At 36.1% G+C, this 17,725-nt stretch overlaps 1 protein-coding gene across 4 annotated transcripts in view; it reads right to left on the reverse strand.

The window, feature by feature from the left end:
- GRM8 (glutamate metabotropic receptor 8) overlaps positions 1–17,725 on the reverse strand; it is a 356,570-nt gene that overhangs the window by 67,607 nt on the left and 271,238 nt on the right. For all 4 annotated transcript variants that reach the window (XM_033011479.2, XM_033011477.2, XM_033011478.2 and 1 more), the window contains exon 8: positions 8,175–8,311. In XM_033011479.2, coding sequence (XP_032867370.1) covers positions 8,175–8,311 — 137 coding nt within the window. The remainder of the gene's footprint in view (positions 1–8,174; positions 8,312–17,725) is intronic.

The raw sequence follows: 17,725 nt of genomic DNA on the forward strand, positions 1-17,725 counted from the left end.
GAAGCCTGAATTTCACTCACCCTGGCAAAAAAATCCCTTTTCATCCTAACTCTCAAGTAGAGGCTGTTTCATTGGCAATCTGGTATTACCCAATTTCAGGATATTTTCTTAGCAGGCCTCATTTTTCCATTTTGTTTTTTTCTCTAGAGTATCAGTCAATATATCTGTTTCATCAAGGAAAAAAAAAAAAAAAAAGAAGAAGAACAAAGTAAAAAGCTTCAGAAAGTAGACAAGTTGTCGTTCTTCTGGGGTTCTTCTAAGGTCATTGGCTCTTGAATCAGAGTTCCGTTTCAGTTTTCAGTCATGTCTGAAATAGCATCTGTTCTACTACGGGAACATCTCAAAATCATGCAATGTTTTTTTAACATCCGTATTCATCTTATTTCCCATCCATCACAAAGTAATTTTTTAATGAATAATACAATCTGTAACCTTTCAAAATCATAAAATCCTGATTTTATTCCATTACATGTAATTTTTTGTCTTGTCTACAATTTACATCCACTGTAGCCTAATGTTGACTTATATCTTCAGTCTAACATTGGCCGTTAGTGACTACAAGTCTCATATTGACCTCAGGGTCTGACAGTAAGAAAGAATAAATCCTGAGTCATACTTATTGACCAGCTCTGAGATCAGAAGTAGCTTTGTAAAACCTAGATAGCCTTCTAAAAAACATCGTAGTCTCTTTCTGGTTTCAGCCCTGTGTAGAATAAAGGAAGACAATATAATTTTGAGAAGAAAAATAGAAGAACCTAAAACATTTTTGCATGTCTTATTGAGTTTTATTTTAAACTGAGCATCAACCATTTTCAGGCCAATAACATGGATGGAGTGTTTGAACTCTACTGCCCTATTACATATAGACAGAAGAACACCCTGCAGGCAGTATGATTGTCATATTTTGTTTAGAGATATAATCATATACAGCACTAAGTGCTCCTGTTGTGTATTTCACTGTAGTGTGTTCTTTTGTTAAACACAGGGTTTAGGTTCAACAATTTGAAATAAATCTATCAATTATATAATAGCTACCACAGGAAAGAAGAGGATCTCTGACTTCTTTGATGAAATACATTGGCCTACAGCAAAGCTTGAAACGTATTTGCTGCAGTTAGAGAAAACATCAGAAGCTTCTTGAATAATTTTCTTTTACCATGTCACAAGAAAAGGAACCAATGCATTGTGAATCAGTTACTTCTAAAAAGAATTGATTAATGTCAGTGTTGATAGTTTTCTTCAGGATTAGATACATAATTTACAAAAGTCCTAGAAAAGAAGAAAAATCAAATACTGATTCAATTCTTTTTGTTATGTGGCTGCCTGAAGGGAAGCTCATTGTTGTTGTGGGGTTCCCAATTTTTACTAGTTCACCAAACACTGTGCTTGAGGCTGATGATGATTATGGCAGTCTCTCTGCTAGTTCATCACATCGGTGTAATTTTAATTTATGGTTTTCTTAGTCATAAATCAAGACCATTACAGAAAAAAAAGATGACCCTGAGTCCTTTATATCCTCAGTGCATACGCTCCATAAATCTGAAAGCTTATGTATCCTATTATTTCTTAGAGAATGATAAAAATCTGTTATTGTAAAATTTCTCTTGCCTTTCAACAGAAGTCTTGTGGTCTGGTGTTAAAAAAAAACCAAAACAAACACAAGTGAATTCTGTCTTAAAAATGTCACTGTTTTCACTTGAAACATACAGTGTTTTGATATGCTTTGTTATTTTTTTTTTTTTAAAGAATAATATCACATAAATGGATATCCACTCAAGCTTTTTAAATGCATCACCTAAATACCTTATTCTGAAAGCACTAATAATTGTGTCTGCCTGAAGTCCCATCAATCAAAATTACTAACCTGCAAGCATATGGATTTGGATCTACGTATTTTTTCAGATTAGAATCTTTAAACACAGATTTTGGTAGACCAAAACAATAAGTTTGAAATAAAATCTGATAATACTGTAAAATATGTAAAAAAGGATTTTTTTTTTTAAAGGCAAAATAATTGATTTAAAAAATTTTTAAACATTTCAACTTTTTCCAACTGATATTTAGGTTTCAAAATATAACATTTTTGAAGAGATGGAAAAAAGTTCCTCAGAAATGAGCCACAATAAACTGATTGGATTTCTAAGGAAAGGAAACTGAGAAACTTGTTATTAAAACTTTAGGGCTGGGACTCCTTCTATTTACCGCCACTGACAAAATCCATCAGTCAACATCTCAGTCTAACCCTTATTGCAACATGTGCAATACAGAACACAGTTTCTAAGAGGGAATTCATTATTAATCATAAAGGGAAGTTGATTTCAAATAATAAGTGCCAGGAAAAGCAAGCTTGTTTTTGACAACTTTCCTCCTACAGAGATTACATGCTTGAGAGCTCAAATTTGCTAAACCCACAAATTTGTAGGGAACTTTTACGTGTGACCTGGTATGCAAAATAATGTTGTGATATGAATAAAACATAACTTTTGCAGGAAAAGCTACTTTTTCATGTATTTTCATTTATTATGAAAACCAGAATTTTTCTGAAGAAAGGATTTTAACTATCAGAGTTTCCTGAAAATAAGTTATCTTCTTCTACTGATAAAGAACAGGAGGAAAACAAACAACAGAAAATCCTGACAGTTAACATGTATTCAATGATCAGAAGCTCTAAGGCAATTATTTTTTTCCGTCCAAGTGACACTAAAAATTTTGGGTCTGGTTATTTCCAGTATTTTAGGATCATTTAAATTCAGGCAACCTTAGAGAGTAAAGGACTATAAAAGGAGTGTAAATTTACATTGTCAGAATCCTGTAAAATGATGATTAGAATTATAGAAACATAGAATGGTTTCGGTTGGAAGAGACCTTAAAGATCATAGAGTTCCAACCCCCCCGCCATGGGCAGGGACACCTTCCACTACATCAGGTTGCTCAAAGACCCATCCAACCTGGCCTTGAACATTACAATGATGGGACACCCACAGCCTCTCTGGGCAACCTGTGCCAGTGTCTCATCACCCTCATAGGAAAGATTTTCTTCCTTATATCTTATCTCAATCTATCCTCTTTCAGTTTAAAACCATTACCTTTCATCATATCCCTACATTCCCTGATAAAGAGTCTCTCCCTACCTTTCCTGTAAGCCCCCTTTAAGTATCTGAAGGCCATTATATGATCTCCCCAGATCCTTCTCTTCTCCAGGCTGAACAACCCCAGCTCTCTCAGCCTGTCCTCATAAAGGAGGTGCTCAAGCCTCCTGAGCAACTTCATGGCCCTCCTCTGGACCCGTTCTAATAGGTCCATGTTCTTCTTATGTAAGGGTTTCCAGAGTTGGATGCAGTACTGCTGCACAGGTGGGGTCCAATGAGATCAGAGTAGAAAGCCACCAGATTTGTCAGGCATGATTTATCCTTAGTGAAACCATGCTGGCTGTCACCAATCACCTCCTTATTTTCCATGTCCCCTAGCATAATTTCCAGGAAGATCTGCTCCATGATCATCCTGGGCACAGACGTGAGACTGACTAGCCTGTAGTTCCATGGATCTTCCTTTTTTACCTTCTGAAAAATGGGAGTTATATTTCCCCTTTTACACTCAGTGGGAACTTCACCAGCCTGCCAAAACTTTTCAAACATGATGGATAGTGGCTTAGCCACTTCATCTGCCTGTTCCCTCAGGACCAATGGATGTACCTCATCAGGCCCCATGGACTTGTGCACCTCCAGGTTCCTTAGATGGTCTCAAACCTGGTCTTTTCCTACAGTGGGCAGTTTTTCTTTCCTCCAGTCCCTGCCTTTGCCACCTGTGTCTAGGGCAGTGTGGCTAGAGCACTTGTCAGTGAAGACTGAGGCAAAAAAGTTGTTGACTATCTCAACCTTCTCTATGTTCCTGGTAACTAGGTCTCCTGTTTCCTTCTGGAGAGGGCCCACATTTTCTGTAGTCTTTTTTTTATCATTGATGTACCTATAGAAGTTTTTTTGGTTGCCCTTGACACCCTTGGCCAGATTTAATTATATCAGGGATTTGGCCTTCATATCCTGTTCCCTGGTTGCTCAGACGGTTTCTCTGCATTTCTCCCAGGCTATCTGTCCTTTCTTCACCCTTTGTAGGCTTTCTTTTTATGTTTGAGCTTGTCCAGGAGCTCCTTGTTCATGAAGGCCTCCTGGAGTTTTTACCTGACTTGTTCTTTGTTCAAATGCATTGCTCCTGAACTCAGAGGTGATCCTTGAATATTAACTTGCTTTCTTGGGCCTCTGTTCCCTCCAGGGCTTTATCCCATAGTATTGTACCAAGCAGATCCCTGAAGAGGCCGAAATCTGCTCTCCTGAAATCCAGCATAGTGTGCTTGTTGTGCACCCTCCTCACTGCCCTAAGGATCTTGAACTCCACTATTTCATGGTCACTGCAGCCAAGGCTTCCCTTAAGCATTACATGTATATGTTGTATATATATAATATAATTGCATAAAAGACAATCAGTTTATTTGAGATTATAGTTCGATGTTTCTAAATATCTGTTTTCAGAGTGCCCTTACATCTGTTAAAGCTTGAGATACTCAACAGTCATGCAAATATTTAAATTTAGAAGGTCATGATTCTTTTTTAAATTAACTTCTATACTGTATCTCTCAGCATTGTCGTATGTGTTTGCTTTGTAAGAATTGCAAGAGTAATGCTGATCAGTAATCATGAAGTTCCTACATCTGGAAGCTCTAGCTGCTTCAGAGCAAATCTGAAAGGTTAGTCTGCCAGAAAGAGTTCAATAATGTTACTGAGATCCACAGGGAGAAACCAGCATGGCAGCTAGAAGGGTCTCTGCAGTTGGTGAAGCCTGCTGATAGAGACCCTTAGGGAGCATGAGACAGAGTCTTTACCTAGCTAGAGTCAGTACTTTCTGCCCAAAGTGAAAGCCAGCACTGCATCAGGAAGGGAACAATTCTGAACCTTGACCACAAGGACACTGCAGAGTCAGTGAAAATTTTGAGGAACCAGAGACGCCAACAGAGGAATCCTGAATCCTGAGGTTTGGGGTCAGAGACAGGGCCAGGACTGGACACTAGGTGAGGAGCCATAGCCCACACAACAGAGACCTGCAGACAAAGCCCGAGAGAGGAAATATCAAAGGTGAAATAAATAAATAAATAAAAAGTATCAGGGAAAAAAAAAAAAAAGCTTTTGATTCAGTTATTTAGATGCAAGACGTGTTCTAATCTTAGTTACATTAATTGTTCCAAAGGTTGAACTGTACTACAGATCTGGTACTTTCATGATTTATTTTTCTGTCATAGAGAATAAATAGATGAATAAAAGCTTTACATTTTCTGAAGCACAGTACCAGCTGTATAGATTAACACAATCATAAACTCATCATAGCTACAACATATTACCACACAATTTGAGGAAGAAATATCTGTAAAAACAGGAGTTGAAGTATCTATAAAGAACATCTAGCTGACAGAGATTCATTAAAAATCATAGTTACATGTGTCTTCATTAAGAGGAAACTGCAAGAGAAAGAAGGATACAGTGGGACAAGTATTATATTTTAAAAGCATCTCCTTTATAGAACAGCAAGGTAAGAAGTGCTCTGCCATCTTAATACTGCATTGCCTTCAATAAATATAGATGTTTTCACTGAAACCAATGAAAACATCCACTGTGTTTCCTCTGATTCATTGGCAATCAAAGGCACTGCCTAATTTGCAATATGATGATTTGGAGTATTGACAATCATTCACAAAGTTTACTAGCTTTTAGTACATTTTGTCTAATGAGAGGAGGCAACAGCTTTGCCACAGCAAGTAATCATGTGGCATAACTACCACTGACACGTGCTAAGTTTAGTGAATATAGATACAGATGGAAATGAACTGTACTACCCCTATTATGACTTCCTTCTTCATTGTTACTGTACCAGTGCCTGAAGACAATGTTAGTGACCAGCATCCAGCATCTCAAGCCCCAACAGATTTAAGAAATAAAGCCCAGTTGTCCCTTTAGAAATTTTCCAGGCTTTAGATAAGTGAGTGAAAGGTAAGGAGAGAAACATCTACTTGCTAAATGAGTCCAGTTTCCCCATGCATGGGGGTCTGAGCCCTGTGTGCCTGCTCCCACCCTGGTCCAAGAGGAACACAGAGGCACGAGGCTGGGAGCAGAAACACCCGCTGCAGAGCCAGGTGCTGGCTCGATTGCATCTTCACAACTCCACATGCTAGACAGAGCTTGCCTGCAAATTTGGATAACCAGTTGTATCCAGCATGTAGGCTCATAGAGGTGAAAAAAAAAGACAAAAAAAAAGAGAGGCAAGGGACATCCTAACACATCTATTCTTAATGAGAGTTAACAAGGGGTGTCTTTAGATAAATCCTTTTCCGTTAGCTTTGTGGTCAATGTGGTTAGCATGGTGTGGCTTCAGTAGTCTGGGTAACAGCCAATGTAATCATATTTCAGAGAACTCGCCGGAGTACACATACATAAACAGAAATAATGGGACTGAAAAACTACAGGCTTAATGAAAAATTTAGCAGTCAAGGCGGAGATAGAAAAAGGCAGAGTTGAATGGAATTAAAATCAAAGTAAATTTTAAGGTACCTTTTAACTACTACTATGTAACCGCTGTTAGTACTAACAATTGTGCAAAATGTGTGTATCGGTTTTTCAGTTCACTTAGTAAACACTTACTTTTCAGAAAACCGTAGCAATTTTGAAGATAGGGAATATATGCCATAATAATTATGATAAGGGTCTAACTCTAGTGTTTTCCAGAAATTAGTATTAATCTTTAAACTTGTTTAAACATATTTTTTTTTTCTTTCATGCATTTCAATAGACAGCTATGAGGTTAGTGGAAGGAGATAACACTGCCACACAATCTGCTACACACATTTTCTGTCAGTAGGGCTTTTTCTATTAGGTCAGAAGAATTCAATAAATGAGTCCTTGACAAGTAGATATAGATATTAAATGGTAGATATGGTAAAGTGGTCTAACACCTGTAGCTGAAAATGAGGAGCTCTCATATCTTTTACTGTGAGAAGCACTCAGGTAATTATTGCAAAGTAGTCTCAACATGAGAATCATTTGTAAATATTTACTGCACTGTCTTTGTTACTCTTCTTCTGAAACCTCTCACATAAAATACCAGAGATATTTAAAATCTGCTTTTTGTAGTTTGATTAAAGTCGTTGCATAAACTCCCTTTGGTGAATCTACTCATCAGTTCATACTGTTGCCCTTCTCATCAGGCCTTAGCAAAACAACACTTGATATTACACATTTGCAGAGCTACCCAAATGGCTGACATACCTCAAGTAAATCCTGTAAATATTGCACAGCTAACAAGGAAACAGGTTAACCTCATTTTACTTTTCTCATAACTGTAACTTTCCTTGCATGGAGACATCTTCTGATAAAAAGAATTGCTGTGGACTCAGCAACTGCTTAAGTTACAGCTGTGGCTTGATGCTTAGCTGTCATCAAATATTGCATACTACATTTTCTTAATCTTACTAGGATGGCAATTTTCAAAAGAAAGATAATTGAATGCACAAGTGGGGCTTAACTAAAACAAAACTTGCAGAACGTATTAAGACAGAAATTCAAAACACCTCCTAAGAGTGGGTGAGTTGTGTCTTTTGTTTCTTCTATCAAGTAATAAGGGACTATACTAATCCTAGTTAACTATATAGAAAAACTTCAAATTCTCCCTTTATATTCAAGAAATATTTTTATTTCAGTAGCTCATCATGCCAGTGTTTGAACTAAACCAGAAGTGGTTAGAGAGTCCAAACTTCTCTTTCACTAATTACATTTCCATCACCTTGTATTATTTGAAATACCTGGGCAATATATATGTACTCATCATTTTGTCTGACACCTTTTTCTGAAGGATGAGTTACTATTTCCCTGCCTAGCTGAATAATCAGTGTGAGAAATATCAGATAAATAATGATTCTATCATTTAAAGGAGCAGGTAAATACACAACCCAACATACTCTAAAATATAAAGAATATGGTTCAGGTTATTATGCTATCTTTTACTGTCTTCTCAATAAGAAAATAAAAGAACTTTCTTCTGCGAGCTGACAGAATCAGCATTTTCTAAGTCTTTTGAAATAATGTAGTACTCTAATGAGTGTTCTCTAATGTCAGCATCATATTCAAACTAGTACTTACATTTAGACGAAGTTGGTTAGTCCATTGACCAATTACTTTGTATTCTGTACTCTTGTTGGTGATTTGATATTGAAAAATATCATAGCGTCCAGGAGCATCTCCATTTTCATTGAAGATAACGGGTGTTCCAGCACTCCCTGAAAAAAAAAAAAAAAAAAAAAATCAATTGAGATAAATAGCTTTAAAGCAATTTTCCAGCAAATATATTTTGGAGGAAAAAATATTAATTAGAGATCGAGCAGTTTCTTCGTAATTCAAGGCTAGTATGGTAATAAATCCAAAAACCTCATAAAGAGAAAATTTGTGTTATCATCATCACAAAATCTACCCTATCTATGAGTTAATTAAAACAATTTAAAAAGACAATCTTTCACAATTGTTTTGGTTGGTTGGTTGGTTGGTTGGTTGTTTTGTTGGGGGTTTTTTTGTGCGTATTACAGAACATTAGGAAATTCTGTGATAAAACGGAAGTGGAGAAACTCCTTTTGACTTGCAGAAGGGCACAATTTCACTGTAGGATGTGAATACAGTGTAGTAGGCACAAAATAACAATCTTGTAATGAACTTCATAAAGAATTTCCCTGTTAAATATGAAAATAAAAATAATATCATCAACTTAAGAGTCAATGCTCATAAAAGACCTTGCAATACAAGTGTCTGGTTCTGGTCATAGTTAATGTGATCAATTTCTAACACTGACCACCAGTGTAAAAGTGTTTTGTCAAAATAAATTAAGGATAGCAGCTGCGCTTGTTGCTCTCTCCTCTATGCATGACACTGCCTGACAGAAAGGGCCATTGCTGAAGCTGTCAAAAGTTATAAATTGACACTCTGTTCTTACTTCGATCAACAAAATGTTCAAAGATTGAAAACTACACATCTACCTTGGCAACCAGGCCAGCCAAATTAGAACATATTTTGATGAATTCGCTCAAGGTGACATCAAGGATCTGCTCTCCTACAGAGACTTTTCAAAAACTACACAAAGAATGTCACTTTCAGCCATCCCCCAAATTCATACTTATAAGTGAATCATATTTATAGTTGAGGTCCATTGAAGACAAATTCAAGTGTGTTAAAGTTCTGTTTCAGTGATTGGAGAATGAAATCTATCTTTACTGGGGAAAAAAATCCAAACCACCACATTTTCACAGTTTCTCCATATGGACAATCAAGAAAAGCAGAATATCCAGTTCATAGTAAATTCCTACAGTATAAGACCTGTTAATGCAGCACATAAAGGCATGAAGTCCGCTGTGAGTGGTTTCCAGAGAATGCCAAAAAAAGCTTGAAATTCTGGGTACATATCAAGCAGAAGCTACGCAGTAGAAGTGGGAACAGCAATCTACATAACCCAGAATTTCAACATAAATACTTCTTGTGTGTCTGTCTGTCTGTCTCCCATAAAGTATTTTGTTCTCTTGTTCTGTATAGCAGCTTTCATACAAAACTGATATCCAGTGAAATAAACAGTGCTTTGAGAGTGACAAGTGGCATATTAACTACTGTGCCAATTTCACAGTTCTGCCAGCAAAAGTCTGGCTGAAAAAATTAGATGTGAGCAACCATGGAAAAGGACTATAGAAAAATTATGTGTGATAAAGGCTTAAGACCCCATGAAGATATAAGAGACTCAACACAGTATATTGCAAAGCACTTCATGATTTGCTCCCAATTCATTTGACAGTATGAAGGGCAAGAAAAATGCCAATCTACAATCTTCCAAGCAATGAAATTATTCTTCACTGCTCAAACATCAAGTTGATCCAATACATTTTTTCTACTCAACCACTGTTGGTATGTAAGTATGGAGGTAACCTTCAAATGATTACTTTCATGCAATGACAGAATTCTTCTTTCTACTCAGCAGCATTTGAAGAGCTCATGGAAAGAACAGTTATTTTTTGCCAACAGATACAAAATGTCCTCTGTATCCCTTAAGACCAATGGGAACTTCAGATGTGCTTATGTTCAGCAGTAACAGTGTGAGTTTATAATCTATTGCTGGTTTTAGAAATATCGTGTACAAAGAGACAGACTACAGTACAGTCCAGAATCATTTTTCTCTTTGATGTAGCAGTGTTCTCAACTAGAGCATAACAGCATCTCATGCTGTGCACCTCAGTTGACAAGGACATAGCATCCTGCTGAATTCAGCTGCCACTCCAACTAAGTCCAACAAGATCTTTCTCGCATAGCAGAAGTTAAAACAACCTTTGACGAGTTAATAAAATTAAGCTTGTTAAAAGATGGAATAACTCACAGAAGATTCAGACCCCCAAACACTGTGAAGAACACACTATCCCTCTGCTGAATATCAGATTTTAGAAAGTACAATAACAGTCACAATGCCTGCTGTAAAGTAAATTTGATTATGTTCTAGTAATGCTGCCACAACTAGCAGATACTGTTAGCAAGAAGTACCAGACCATTATTTTCATCTGTCTATGTCTTATGATTTATACATGTCTTTTAGTTCATTGTTGCTTTGTGGAATGAAACATTTAATGGACCTAAACCAAGGAAGTATGCATGGCTGCATTGTGCTAATAAACCATTAGCTACATAACCAGGAAATCAAAGCTTAAAGACATTTGAAGAAAAACTGGGGATTTTACCACGGGTTCCTGAAATTATGAATGCAAGATGGTAGCAGAAGAATTTAAGGTGTAGGGACAGAATGAAAATAGAGACCTCAAGGCTATAAACAAATCACCAATGGTTAATTAGTGTTCTTAAAAAAATGTTAATTTCATGTGAAAAAAAATATATCCTGGTGGGTGATCCAGATGAATAGTTCATCTGAGAATGTATGGTCCACAAATTGAACAAGTTTTCTAAGAAAATATACCTTATTGGATAGTCCAACAAATTAAAGTGAATACTTCTATGGTAAAACTGATTAACACTGTACAGAGACCAGATAATTACATCAAATAACATTGTTTAGTTTGAGAAACACTGTAGCTGACCATGACTAATATGGGGGAGTCATGTCTAGATTTGATATATAACACTGTAACAAATGTCACTGAGTTGTACAAGCTCCTCTTTTTTTTTTTTGACAATCAGATATGCAGAATTGAGCATCCCTGATATTTGGTACTGTACTGCCACATATGCTCGTAATGTATCATTACCATCACAGGACATTACATCTTAGTTCTAGTTTAAGACACTGAATGTTTAATTGCTCCACTTAATGGTCAGTGAGGACTGGCTGTTAAATCTAAATGCAACACACTGTGAAGATAAAGTAATACCGAATACAACACTGACCTGAGGTAGTGAGCTCAGGTTATATGTATTCCAGTTTAAATAAAAATATTTTGGGAAACCACACTGAATGCTTCCTGGATAGAGTATTTATCTTAGAGAATTAACTTGGATATCCTCATCCAGGAACCACATTTACTGGGTAACATCATAGGAAAAGTGTTACTTTTGCTTAGGAAAAATGTCCATGTAATGGTATTGTAGAACACCTCAGAGAATACAAAGCAGCCCACATTTTTAAAAATAATTTCACTAATTTAATAATATTTTTTTTTCCTAATTTTTCAGCAATCATTTAACAAGGTAGTTAAAGAGCAGTGAGGTATCTGTGCCTTTGGGCATTTTCACATTTTGTTCTTTGTGTGGTTATGTAGCCACGCATAATTTTAACCCATGATTGACTCAGATAATTTTATTCAATATGTCACCTTCTTAACTAAATTTTTAATATATTCTGGATGCCTAAACCAGAACTACATGAAAGAATTCCATGAATATCTAATAAGCTTGGCTAACTATGGAAAATCATGTGTGAGTTTTCATCTTCTTCATCTTTCTTTTGTGCCAATACTTTCTTTTTTTTCTTTCTTTTTTAATATATAAACATAGTTATTAACTTATTTTAAGATCTGTTTCTGAAGTCTCTTTGCTGAGCAATTCCATAATACTTTTAGAAAGTTTTTATTTTTTACTGATGTATAACTCTAGATTGCTAAGTGTAAGGAAAATTTCAAATTTCACAATGAAGCATTGTTCAAAAGGTTTACAGACTTGTTTTCAAATCATACTTTTTTGTGGTTAAAAAGGTAAAACAAAATAGGAAAATGCAACTCATTTAATTTCCTCAGTCTATAAGGGAAAGACCACAAGTTCTATCTCATGGTTAGTAGAGGGTGAAACTGTTCATTTTTCTTTAGAGGAACTACTTAACTAAAAGGGAACAAATATGATACAGTGAGAAACATAGGGAGACAGAGCTCCAGCTATTCTACTCCTTCAAAGACATCACAGCATGAAGCGATTACATTGTCCTGACAGGAGATCTGTGTCTATGTCCAATGATGTTCAACATACAGCAAAAGAAATACTGGGTTGTGCACCTGACCTGATGTCCTAAGTTTTTCAAGTCACAAACATAAGTATTTGTGTACTACTGGACATCCTTTTAACAGCCATATATACTGTAAGTATGATGTGGTCACTTAAAAAATTTGGAGTCTTTGCTGTATTGTATTGCAAGTCTGTTAGAATTTTTGAAACATTGAATAACTGATAAATAGATCCTGCTTCAAAATCACTCCAAAATCAGACTAAATAAATAGTCTTCTACAAAAACTATAGTAGGATGCTTTGCAGAGTAGCTCTGTTACCATTCATTTAAAGACAATCCATACCCATAGTATAAAACAATGTTATATTTTATTAAGACTAAGGACACGTTTACTTATTATAGATATAAATTAATAATCTGGTACAGAAAGAAATTCTCCCTCTTCCTTCACAGTTTACATCCAGCAGCATTAAACAACTCTGGGTGTTAAACTAGTACATTAGCTAAACATTACTGAAGTAATATGCCTGTGACCTCAGCTGTTTATAAGCCTTTCAAAATGCAGCTTAAACTAGCAGGAAATGTTATTTAGAGAAAAAAAAAAAAAAAAAAAAAAAAGTAAAATGCATGAGGTTTTTAATTCAGAATCAAGGATGTAATGGATCCTTCTGAATTTTTAATGTCTTACACTGATGTCAAGGAGGACTCTTTCTGATAAACAACTGTTTTATGACAGGTCCTTTGTGTGCTGAACTTGAAAATTCACATTCTCCTAAAGAAATCATTAAACATGTACCTTGATATTCTTAAGATACTGCTCAGCAACTACCTTATCCTGCACATGCCTACTTTATCAAGTTACATTTCACATGAATCTAATACATCCCTGCTCCTACTGCAAACTGTAATCTCTGTTCCCTGTGAGGTTATAGAGGACACTTGCCCAGATGCCTTCCAGTGAAGCTGTTCTCTTTAGATCTTAGGTAGTGGAAAAGGGGAATGACTGGAACACCACAAGTTCAGGTGTCGTAGTGGCCAACTGCATACTGAAGTGACTAATCTGTAACAGTTCCCAAATTAAGAATAGTGGTGAGCCTTATTTAAAAAAAAAAAAAAAAAAAAAAAAAAAAATCTGTTAAATTAAATCAACAGCCTTGGATTTTTCTTATATGAAAACCTTCAATAAATTTTACTTAGTACGAGGCACTGCTACTTCAGTGTCTTGACAAAAGTGTAGAAAACTGGTTGTGCTGATAAGTGTCACAACTGCCATTTACAGAATATTCCAACTCTAGTGGAGCTGATTTCATTACAAATCTTGATACCAGATACAAATCTGTTATTTTACCAGATTTCAGTGGCTTGATATTAATTTCATTTTTTTAAATTGAAATGAAATTTACTTAAACTGTCTTCATCCTTTGAGCTGCTCCACATAGTCTGATTTATCTGTTATGAATCCTAATGCAGTCCACATGGATTCAAGGGTATATTTAAGTGAATGGAAGTCAATAAATTTATTGTACACTATAATACAGTTAATCATTGTGTATCGAAAACTTCAGAAGGCACCATCTGTTAGAATTTGGCTTTACTGGAAGACTCCTCAGATTTATAGGATCAACCCTTACTTCATTAACTTATACAATTAGTTTCAAGTGTTAGAGTTGGGGGTTCCAATTTTTTTTTTTTTTTTTTAATTAAGCATTTCATTTTAATTAGTTGTTAAAAGGAAAAAATACTACAGAGATGTACATGAATTAAATTGTTCTCAGTAAATTAGAAAGAGGGAGAGTAACCATTTAGAACTTTCAGTACTGAGACTTCACAGAGAAGAAGAATGCATGTATAAAATTAGACAATAAATTTGTCACCAATAAGTATTTCAATGAGACAAGTGAAATAGAAGGTTGAAATTGAATCAATGTGAAAGGGTAAATACAAGCTGTTAAAAAATTTAATTCCTGAAAAAAATAAACCCAACAAGAGAATTATAAACAGCTAACCAAAACTAAGAAAAGTTAATTTGTGAATGTTAAACTGGCAGACAAAGGAGAAATACACACTGCATCAAACTATGCAATGTTTGTGATAAATGAAGCCATTATCTTCTCAGTCTCTATGCAGCAGACATTTTTAAACAATGAGGAATGTGGTTACTGAAATAACAAGTCATGATTGTCTTACACTTCTTCAAAAATCTGAAAAGATTTCTCTTTATGCTTACCCTAAATGTCTCAGTTCAAGATTAGGACAATAGAACAAGATTACATCCAGTTGCTATAAACACAGGTGCTTACTGATGTTTTAAATATCTTAAAATTCAGGAGACAGCCACACAGATATGCAGAATATGCATGTGACAGAGAACCTGTGCCCTTCCAAGGCAGCAGCTGGAGGCCAGAAGGATACCCTGAAATGGCATTCAATGCCTATGTTTAGGTAATTTATTGTACTTACCATGGGGCAGATTCCAGTTGTTCATATATGAATGCACAAAAAAAAGAACCAAAGAGAAACTGAGAGTGCTACAGGAAATTAATTATATACAGATTTGGGGCATATGTGATACAAATTACAGTGGTACCAATTACAAGACTCAGAGAGAAAGTAAAGAACTTAGTATTAAAATAAACTGATATAAATCAATTCCAGCTGAGGCAGTACAACTTTATATTACTGAAGCTGATGGACAAGAACTTTAGTTGTATTTCTGCAGAGATGCGTGCTTCTGCAAAAGGAACAGTTCATTCCACCCTTGCATGATAAAATCAGTCAGGGTGGATATAATGAGCACATGGTACATAAAATAACAAATAATAAGTAGTATTTTTTTTCCTTCCAGAATGTATTAGAACTTCTTGTTACAGCAAGCACAGAGACACAAAGTCTCGTAAAACTTGCCTTAAAATGAATAACATTTGAAGATAATAATGTGATGCTGCAGCCAACAGTATGGGTATATCAAAAAGCCATTTGCCCCATCATTCACTAGTACGTCTATCAGTGGTTATTAGAAGCAGTGATCTAGATGAAACTCTGGTTCATGAGTCCTTCAGCTACCAATTGCAAGAAGTATATACAGGAGAAAAATTCTTCTACATTTTCTTTGTTGTCTACATTCTATTCCCAAGCATCTGCCATTGGCCACTCAGCAAACGTACTACACTGGTGAAATTTTTGTTCATATCCTCTAACAAGCAATACTTGCTCCAGAATATAAAAAGACAGAACTCTAGCTCCTCTCCTTACAGTAACTCGAGTCTATTCACAGGCAACAAGTATACCTGTAAAACAACTGCATCACAGATTAAACTTCGTATTTTGCCAGATAGAACATTAAAATTGCTAGACACCAGTTCTGCTATGGTGACATAGTATTGTGAAGGCAGTTTTGTATTTCCCAGCCTGGTCTGATTAGTTCTTCTCAGCACAGCGAGGTTATGTCTCTACCTTTACCTCTCCTCTCAGAGGTGGGGCAGTGCTATGTGAATGACTTTGTCTACTCCAGAGCTAACTGGGATGGGTAGGAGATGTAGATGAGCTTCACAGGCAGGTGCTAAAGCAAAGCAGGCATTACCATTATGGCATCGGCAGAAACATGCCTCAGTCCTAGGAAAGGAGTGTGAAGGAGGTTCTGATGGGGTAGGAACTACTGAGGAACAGAAAACAATCCCCTTTGGGCCTCCCCTGCCACCTTAGTTTTGTTCCCTTCCCCTCTGAAAAAGGGTCAACCCTGTCTGCACATGACATCAGAGGAGATAGGGAGGGGAATCTGGGGGGAAGAGAGGAGGCAGAGAGTGAGAGAAAAAGCTTGCAGTTCCCTATATGTAGCCAAAAAGCTCAGTGCTATCAGCATACTTGGAAGAATCCAGCCTGTTTTTATTCTACACTCAGAAAATCCAGAGAGGCAGGTTTCATCTTAAAATCTACATCATATATTGTGTGATAGAGAAGACTGGTTTAGTTCTGAAGAACCCAGTAAGTCAAAAAAAAAGCCAACAGGCTCTGGGAATGGATATTTTATGCAGTAGGGTCACAAAACTCAATCCCTTAAAAAACAACGTATGCCATAAAATTCAGCTGCAACATAAATACTACTCTAGTAACATACTGAAATAGTAGCAAGGTGGTATGACATTATCTAGTACAAGCTGACAACTTGTACTGGAAGAGGAAGTCATAAAAGGGTGATTAGGTTTTGGTGGTACCAACTATACAAACATGGAAATAAATGCATAATATTTTGTTTGCACGATATTATAGGCTGGATAGTATCAAATGTTATTGGGTGGAAAATGTTCGTTTTGATGTTATTAAGTATATGTTCATATTTCTTAAAAATGTTGTTGTTGGGTATTTTTTCTTTAAGAATTTATTTTACAGCACCAGTAACAACAGGCACATTTTTTGTAATCCTTTGGAGAAGAGTTCATGGTTATGGTTTTCCACACACAAAAAAAAAGAAAATAAGGTAGCTTACACATATGCTGCAAAGTAAGTGGGAGTGAAAGCACAAGGAATCTTTACCACAAATATAGCTGCAAGTCATTTGTTTCAATATTGACAAAATGAATACACTTCCAGTAGATGTACATTTCTCTACAGAATCATGATTACCTCCAGTTCCCCGCAATACAGCCATACAATAGATGCCCAGTTTACAAGGGTGTTTATGTCATTTATTTCCATCTTATGATTTTACAGGCAAAAAAAACTCTTCCAAGAAGCTGTAGGTACCTAGTGCAATTGGAAGAGGTCAGGAGAGATTGAGGACACCCAGGAGTGTCGAAAAAACTTCTGCATTAGCAGTTTCTTGTTACCTAAAACTCAAATTAATATCTTCATAGAAAGCACAGAACAACTCCCATCTGACCATAAATCTGGTCATCAGCTTATCTCAGGGTATACAAGAAGGAATACACTAAGACATATGTGAGAATTACATGTCACAAAGAGCTTCGGTGCATCCTGCCTGCATCTGTCTTCAGCAGTAGCCAGTTTCCAATGATTCATGAGATACTGAGGATTCTCCTTATTCTACCTTATCCATTTTTACTGCTTTGTGACATTATCTGGGGAGGGTGGTGTGGAGCTTCTTCCCCTCCCCACCTTCTTTTTCCTCCTTTTTTTTTTTTTGTTTTATTTTGGTTTGGTTTTGTATTGTTTGTTTTACTAGTCCCAGAAAGACATACTGATTTCAGCACTACTGACCTCTGTCACT

This window comes from Tyto alba, unplaced genomic scaffold (genome assembly GCF_018691265.1).
Source record: "Tyto alba isolate M040663 unplaced genomic scaffold, T.alba_DEE_v4.0 Super-Scaffold_2, whole genome shotgun sequence".
Lineage (NCBI taxonomy): Eukaryota > Metazoa > Chordata > Aves > Strigiformes > Tytonidae > Tyto > Tyto alba.